The sequence below is a fragment of the Humulus lupulus genome, chromosome X (genome assembly GCF_963169125.1).
Source record: "Humulus lupulus chromosome X, drHumLupu1.1, whole genome shotgun sequence".
Classification (NCBI taxonomy): Eukaryota; Viridiplantae; Streptophyta; class Magnoliopsida; order Rosales; family Cannabaceae; genus Humulus; species Humulus lupulus.
In genome coordinates this window covers 229,100,093-229,108,918 of record NC_084802.1, presented here as the reverse complement: position 1 = coordinate 229,108,918, position 8,826 = coordinate 229,100,093, and the positions used below count along the sequence as shown (strand labels likewise).

Here is an 8,826-nt window from a genome sequence, read left to right as displayed (position 1 = left end):
GTCATTAACTAAAAAAATATTGGTTTAGATTAAAAATTGAAGTGTTTCATATATTTGCGTATCTGAAAAATAACTGTGAGATGAGTTTCACTTGAACCTAGAATCAGGTATAGTTAAAACCCCTTTGAGTACAACTTTCTGAGTTAGAAAAATTCAAACATAATGTCAAACATAAAAAATTGTTCAGATTCACATTCATGTCTCCAAACTACTGCATACCAAATAACCTCTTAATATTTAATTTATAAAATATTTTAACACCATTTAAAATTAACAAAACCATGTAATAATCAGAATATGAGAGCTAAACTTGGAATATTAAAAATTTAATCACAGGGTACTCATGTATATATAGTTTTTGCAAATATGAGTTATATAATGATAATTATCCAAAATAGAGGTTAACAATTTTGTACTTCAATAAAATAGAGTTACCAAATGGCATTTACCCAAATAAAAGTAACACCCTTTCTTTTGTCTGTGAGAGTGAGGGAGAGGTGAGATTACTACCGGCGAACACTGAAACGCGTCTTCTGGTTGAGAGAGAGAGAATGGTGACATTGGTGAGAAGCTTATCTTGGGTGTTTGTGCAACAGAGTCGAATGTTCAATTCGAGAAATTGGGTTATCAATCAAATTCAACAGCCCTGTAAGAACATTCTCAAGCGCACTCTCCCGCTACGTGTTCGAGCTTCGTCAACTGTCTTCGTCCAAACCAATTCCACTGTAATGTTTTCAACAATATCTTTCCCCACGTGTATGTATATATCTACTTGAAATAATATATAAGTTTGGTATTAATCAATCACAACAGGATCCTACTGATGTCCAGAATGGTGAGGACATCAATAATAAAAGGAATAACATTTTAGCTTGTCCGGTATGCTACGACCCATTGGCGTTGACCAGCGAGCTGGGCTTATCTGTGTATGGTTTTTTTTCTTCCTTATAATAAAAACTACCCACTTCGTATTTTTCTCAAAAGAAGCTTAAATTGTGTTGTGTTCTTTTTAGTGTGGATTTGTTTACTTTTGTGTTGGTTCTTTAATTTGGTACTTCTGAGTCTCTAAATTTAGTTTATATACGTATATTTATATTTAACATTTGTATGGGATTCATCGGTTCCAGGGAGTCTGTCTCTGGGTCTAGTTTACAATGTAGCACTTGTAAGAAGACTTACTTTGTGAATGAGACACATCTTGAGCTCACAACAGCAAGCGGGTTCAAGAACTATGGTGAACCTATGCCCGCTTCCACAGAGGTTTTCAGGTATCTGTCTAATGTTTACCAGTTTCAACTTATTAGCCCTCTTTAGTGGATTTTTATGTATCTAGTTGGACGCAAATGTATTGTCTAATAATCAATCACGTGGAATACATATATAAGCTACACAGTTAACTTTGTTTGATATAGCATAAGCTTCTTTTGAGTTCTTGTTTCTGAGTCCCAATAAATGTTTTCTGGGCTTTGTTCAATACCACATGCATCTATACCTGTATTTAATATAGCATAAGGTTCTTTTGTGTGTGTGCGTTATTGCATATGTTTACCAGTGTGTGTTATTGCATATGTTTATCATGTGGAATACATATATAAGCTACATAGTTAACTTTGTTTGATATAGCATAAGGTTCTTTTGAGTTCTTGTCTCTGAGGCCCAATAGATATGTGTTATATACTCCATAATATGATTCCAAGATATTGCATATGTTTACCAGTTTCAACTTATTAGCCCTCTTTAGTGGGATTTGTGTGTGTTATATTCCATAATATGATTTCATGATATTGCATATTGTGGATTTATTTCCTAAATTAGGAAGTTGAGCACAGTTGTAGATAGAGACATGATTTGGTATCAATACCAAATCCATGTATATTTTATTCTTTCTAGAAATAGGAGATTCAAATTTTTTGTATTTTCTAGAAATATATGATTGTATATTTATAGGAGTAGATTTCTCTCTACCCTCTAGGTTGTATATATATTCTCTCAAAAGTTCTAATAAAATATACGAAATATTCAAAACTCACACATATGTTTACCAGTTTCAACTTATTAGCCCTCTTTAGTGGATTTTTATGTATCTAGTTGGATGCAAATGTATTGTCTAATAATCAATCATGTGGAATACATATATAAGCTTCATAGCCGGATGCACAAGGAATTGTCTAATAATCAATCATGTGGAATACATATATAAGCTACATGGTTAACGTTTGATACATCATAAGGTTATTTTGAGCTCTTGTCTATGAGTCCCAATAGATGTTTTCAAGGCTTGATATAGCATAAGGTTCTATTAGGCCCCCTATTCTCAACACTTATGTGAGACGTAAGACTCAAAATTAACCTTCCATATTTAGGAAGTTATGGAATATGGAAGAGGAGGTTATTATTGGAAAAGGGGTGTTATTATTATTTATTATATTAATAGTATGTAACATTTTGGGCTGAAAGTTGTTATTTAAACAAGCAGTGTTTCGTTTGTGGGAGTAGGGAATTTTCTGATTGTGATTCCAGTTGTGGAGCGTAGGTGGTCTCTTGAGTTTGTGTGTTGATTTTCTCTAAAAGTAATTCCAGAAATATTATTATTCATTCCCTATTATTGCTAAAATCTGTGTATATTTCTTGTTGTTACTGTAAGAAGTATTTGGGGCCTAACAGTAGTATCAGAGACATCGCTTCCTTAGGACTATGGCGGGCCTCAAAAGGGTCGAAACTCATTTGATGATTTGGAGGAGAAAGGAATTAGAAGCAATGCAAACTGAGATTGGACAACTCCATCTCGATTTTCAACAATTGAATGTCGAACAGTTGAATGCTGCCATGTGTTGAAGATACCAGATGTTGAGGACGGTCTCTCTGCAGTGGTTAAGCACTTGGATATGCTCCTTCACCAAAAAGAAGCTTCATCTTCTCAACCATCCGCTGATGAAATTGAAATATTACCAGGATCTGCTACGGCAACGTCATACAGTAATGTCAAAAATAAGTAGAGTGATGTCGCGATGGAGATATTGGACGTAGCTGCTAGGACTGACCACCATCTTCCCCGAAAATTAGAATTACCAATTTTTGACAGCACCAATCTTGATGGTTAGCTCTTTCGGGCTGAGCGATATTTTGAGATTATGATATGCTACCAACTGAGAAACTTCGGGCTGACATTGTCTGTCTAGAAGGCAAAGCTTTGTCATGGTATTGTTGGGAAGTGGGCCGCCGACCATTTAGAGGATAGGCGGAGTTTCGAGAGCTTCTTCTAGAACGGTTTCGATCTACAGAGGAAGGTACCCTTTGGGATCAATTTTTTTCACTTTGCCAGACCTCTACTATCAAAGATTTTTTTCGAAACTTTGAAATTTTATCTGCTCCTTTACGTGATGTTTGATAGCCAAGAAATCAAATCCTCTTGATTTGTTTTTTCTTGCTCAATTTCCTATTTTATAGGAATACCATTTATTGTATTTATACTCCATTAAAAGGGATTGATATGAAAAGCCCTATAATTAATTCAGAAAATATTTTCCTCCTGTTGTAAAATATATACCGATAAAGAATTCAGAAAATATTTTCCTTCTTTTCATATGGTATCAGAGCCGACAGCTCTTCCCTCTGTCTAGTGACCTCCCATCTTCACAGGCGATGTCCCAAGGTTCTCCTCTTAGTTCGCGCGACATCCTACCTTGGCCAGGTGCTGTCCCAGGCCCTCGAACCAGTCCCTGTCTGCATTCGGCTCAGCTTCCAGGCACTCAGGCGAAGTCCGACGCACTTCCAGGCACTTAGGCGACGTCGTTCGACACCTGCCCCAGACTGGCGATCCATCCACGCGAAACTCCGTCCCTTCGTTTCCCCCGTGCGACTCACTCAAGCCTCTTGTCTCTATCTCACTTTCTTCGGACTAAAGCTCGATTGTCCCAAGTCCAAGTCCAAGCTCAAGCCCTAGCCCATTTATCCTCAATCCTTGTCTCTGTCTCACCTCCTTCGGACTAAAGCCCAATTGTTTCAAGCCCAGCTGTTCTAGGCCCAAGCCCATTATTTTTCTTCAGAAATTGTCCAGTCGATTGTTGGAAACAATGTCGACCAATGAAGATGTTTCTTCTCAAGCCAGTGGGCCCACCCAAAGTCAAGCCCAACAGCAGTCTAGTGGATCCATGGGTTCTCTTTACAGTCATGATAGCAGCTCTCTCCACATCACAGCCCACAAACTCAATGGTAAGAATTATCTGCAGTGGGCACACTCAGTCAAATTAGTTATCTGTGGGCGTGGCAAACTTGGGTATCTCACCGGTGAACTTTCTGCACCTCCTTTGACTGATCCCACCTATAAGGTATGGCAGGCTGAGAATTCTATTGTCCTTGCTTGGCTTTTTAATTCGATGGATTCGAAAATCAGCCACAGGTATTTATTTTTCAAAACTGCTAAGGAGGTATGGGACGTTGCTAAAAAGATGTACTCTGACCTTGGAAATACTTCTCAAATTTTTGAAATTCGTACCAAACTCAAAGCAATCAAGCAAGGTAATCACACTGTCACCCAATATTTTTCAGACGTACAAGACCTGTATTAGGAACTAGATTTGTATCTGGATACCACACCATTGTGTTCTAACTGCACCACATTCCAGTAGCAACAATTAGAAAAAGAACGAGTCTTTGAGTTTCTTACTGGGTTGAACAGTCGTTTGGTTAGTTGTTCTCCATTTTCTGACACTGAAGAAGCATTCTCTGAGGTTAAACGTGAAGAAGCACATCGTCGCGTCATGCTCACTACTCCAGAATTGCAGCCCCTAGAAAGCTCGGCTCTTGTCTCAAAGTCAGGACCACCACCTGCCAGACTCATAACTTATTTGCTAATTTTAAGAAATGTGTCTTTGCTCAACCTCGTATCGAGTATCTTGACCATGTGATTGATGGCCAAGGTGTTTTGATAAGCCTCCAGTCAAGTTGGTTTACACTAGGAGGCCACGTGACACATAAGCCCAAGACTACTCTATATCTTAGCTATACTTTAGTTTGTATTAGTATTATTTCATTTTGTTTATTTTATTTTTATCCAGCTGTATTTTATAATGTAAAGGGGCTGTTGGTAAATATGCTACTTCTAAGGAGTTTCCAGTCATTTTGTCAGGTGACATGGAGCTGATAGTTGAACCATCTGCTGTACTCAGTGTTCGCTCTTCCACTACTTCTGAATATTCTGGTACTGAAGTTTTAATTAGGTGGGAAGATCTTCCAGCTTATGAAGACTCTTGGGAGCGTCTTGAAGTGATTCGCGATCAGTTTCCCAATTTCAACCTTGAGGACAAGGTTCATGTTTGGGCAGCGGGTAATGTTAGGCCCCCTATCCTCAACACTTATGTGAGACGTAAGACTCAAAAGTAACCTTCCATATTCAGGAAGTTATGGAATATGGAAGAGGAGGTTATTACTGGAAAAGGGGTGTTATTATTATTTATTTTATTTATAGTATGTAACGTTTTGGGTAGGGGAATGGGCTGAAAGTTATTATTTAAATTAGCAGTGTTTCGTTTGTGGGAGTAGGGCATTTTCTGATTGTGATTCCAGTTGTGGAGAGTAGGTGGTCTCTCGAATGCTACCAGAGTTTGTGTGTGTTGATTTCCTCTAAAAGTAATTCCAGAAATATTTTTATTCAGTCCCTATTATTTCTAAAATCTGTGTACATTTCTTTGTTATTACTGTAAGAAGTATTTCGGACCTAACAGGTTCATTTGAGTTCTTGTCTCTGAGTCCCAATTGGTGTTTTCAGGGCTTTGTTCAATACCACGTGGATCTACACCTGTATTTATATATGTGTGTGTATTATATATTCCATAATATGATTCCATGAGATTGCATATCTGTGTGTGCGCGTGTTATATATTCCATAATATGATTCCATGATATTGCATGTGTGTGTATTATATATTCCATAATATGATTTCATGATATTGCATATGTTATAATCTATATTATCGGTTTGTTGTTGGATCAGGACACCTTTGGTATCATTTCTTTATGAAAGGGGTTGGCGTCAAAGTTTTTCTGCATTAGGTGGTTTCCCTGGCCTCGAAAAAGAGGTGACATTTTGTCTTCCGTTTCCAATTTGCCTCTCTTCTCCGTGGATATTCAAACTCTACGTTTCTTCTTTATTAGTTGATTTTCTTTATGTTTTAGCTGAATTTAAAGTTCGAAAAACAAAACAAGTAACCATTGAATAGAAAAGTATGTTGAGGAATATTGCGCTGCTAATAATAATGGACTATCTTGAGATGCTGAATTTATATTATAAATTAGTTACATATGTTAAAATTCCATGGTGAGTGTGGACATTAACTTGTGTTGCTTTGCTAAGAACCATGTAATAATTTGACTGCAGTTTGAACTGATTAAAGAATTCTTAAAGCCAGTCATGGGTGGAAATATTATCGATGCAAGTTGTGGGAGTGGGTTGTTCTCGAGACAATTTGCTAAGAGTAATCTTTTTTCTCTTGTTGTTGCTCTCGATTACTCAGAGAACATGTTGAAGGAGTGCTATGAATTCATTAAGCAGGAAGAAAACTTCCCCAAAGAGTAAATATTTGAACTTTTCATTTAAAAATTTAAGCCTTCATTCTCCCAATATAGTATATATGCTACTACTTGCAGTTTTTAATGAAAGCTTTTAAATTGTGTCAAAATTTATATTTGACTAGTATCTGATTTTTGTTTTAGGAACATAATTTTGGTCAGGGCTGATATCTCTAGGCTCCCTTTCGCTTCAAGTTCTATAGATGCTGTTCATGCTGGTGCGGCTCTACACTGCTGGCCTTCACCGTTATCAGCTGTAAGTAATCAGTTAAAACTCCTTGTTCTACTTGCTTTGGTTTCAAACAATGAAAGTGTCACGAAGTAAATAAATGCTTCCTTCAAAATGGTTTTGGCTTTGTAGGTTGCTGAAATCAGTCGAGTTTTACGACCTGGTGGAGTGTTTGTTGCATCAACCTATATACTTGATGGACCTTTTAGTTTTCTCCCATTCTTGAAGAATATACGCCAGGTAAACTCTTTTAGCTTGAAATTTACTTGCTGCATTTCTGATGTTATATCATGTGAAAGGGAACTTGAACCTTATCCACTTTTCCATCATTGTTCCGGCCAAAATGATCTCAGCTCTCATATATGGTTTTGTTTGCTGTATTTTTCATTATAGTGGCTGGAATCTATTAGCTAAAGTATTTTCCTTCTTATTCCAGAATACAAGGCAAATATCAGGCAGTTTCGTTTTCCTATCTGAACGTGAACTAGAAGATCTTTGTAGAGCTTCTGGGCTAGTTGGTTTCACATGTATAAGGAATGGCCTTTTTGTGATGATCTCAGCCAAAAAACCCAACTGAGCATCATATGTTGCTGTATCATCTTTCTAGTTTTTATTTCAGCTTCAAAGCCGCATTAGTAGAGAATACTCTTTTCTTGGAATGTATATGCTTGTACTTACTATTTGCTGTAATAGCAAATAGTATGCTTATGCTGAAACTATAAACTGAAAGTTACTATAAACTATGTCCACATTCTGTACATAAGAAATTTGAAAAGGAAATTTGAGCATGTTTATGCTTAAAGAGCCCAATATTAAGAAGTGGAAATTATGTGAGGTATGATTTTTTGGAACTTTCATTTCATGAATATGAACATTTTAAGGTTTTTCTTAATTTATGGCTATTTCCTAACTTAAGCTAATTATGTGGGCAAATATTTCCACATTTTAAAGTTTTTTCAAAATAAAGCCATATTTTATTTATTAGTTTGGTGTTTAGAGATTTGTGTTATTATTTTAGGTATTTTTGTTTTCTTCCTAAATATTTAAAGGACTTTTTAAAAATGCTTATCTATTTTTTGAGATATATCATTTCTTTTCTTTTTTACAAAGGAATCATTTTTTTAATACTTTGTCTACTCAATACGTGTAAATATACATATATAACATGGGTAAAATTTAAATTGGGAATAATTTTTTTATATACTTTTTTTATTTTGATATGAGTGTATAAATAAATGTCAAAAAATATATTATAACATGCAAATAAAAATTATTGACGTAGAAATAATAGTACATCGCATCTAGGAATATTGTTAAGGGGCACTCTTTGTTTAAAATGGTATTTTCATGCTTAATTTTTTTTTCTTTTGGTATTTTGTTGTTGATTCTTATATAGATTGTAAGTATTTTGTTGTTGATTCAGATATAGATTGCAGAGTACCAAATTACTTTTTGTTGTTGTCTTTGTTATGCTTGAAATTATTTTAGGTTATTTTTATGGTATCAAAAAAGAATCAGGTTACTTTTAGTTATTTTTGTTAATTTTATAAATTACCGAGTGCTATATTACTTTTTCTTGTCTATATAATGCTTGTAATTATTTTATGTTACTTTTATGGTGTCAAAAAAGTAATAAGTTACTTTTTGTTGCTATCTTTTGTTAATTTTATAGATTGCAAAGTATTAGACTACTTTTTGTTGTTATCTTTATTTTGCTTGTAATTGTTACAGGGAAATTTCATATTATATGTATAATAACTTTGTAAATTTTTTTAATATGCCACCATAACTTACTATCCCAAATATATGACAATTTTAGTTTTTTAGACAAAAATACCACTAACATCGAAATTGCATCGAAAAAGCATCGTTTGGGATAATAATCAAGTTTTCATGATTGCATCGAAACACCATCGGCATCGATGTACCATCGATTTTGCATCGAAAAAGCATCGTTTGGGATAATAATCAAGTTTTTATGATTGCATCGAAATAACATCGATGTAGCATCGATTTGGCATCGAAACACC

The 8,826-nt window shown here is 35.3% G+C and overlaps 1 protein-coding gene across 1 annotated transcript; it reads left to right on the top strand.

Annotated features, from left to right (window-relative positions):
- The first annotated feature begins 461 nt into the window (after nucleotides 1-461).
- On the top strand, nucleotides 462-7,688 carry LOC133803378 (uncharacterized methyltransferase At1g78140, chloroplastic). The gene is made up of 8 exons (XM_062241405.1): nucleotides 462-725; nucleotides 814-926; nucleotides 1,128-1,268; nucleotides 5,993-6,077; nucleotides 6,377-6,570; nucleotides 6,712-6,823; nucleotides 6,929-7,036; nucleotides 7,233-7,688. The coding sequence occupies exons 1-8, from the start codon at nucleotides 552-554 to the stop codon at nucleotides 7,371-7,373; spliced, it is 1,068 nt and encodes a 355-aa protein (XP_062097389.1). The 5' UTR covers nucleotides 462-551; the 3' UTR covers nucleotides 7,374-7,688.
- Nucleotides 7,689-8,826: the final 1,138 nt, after the last annotated feature.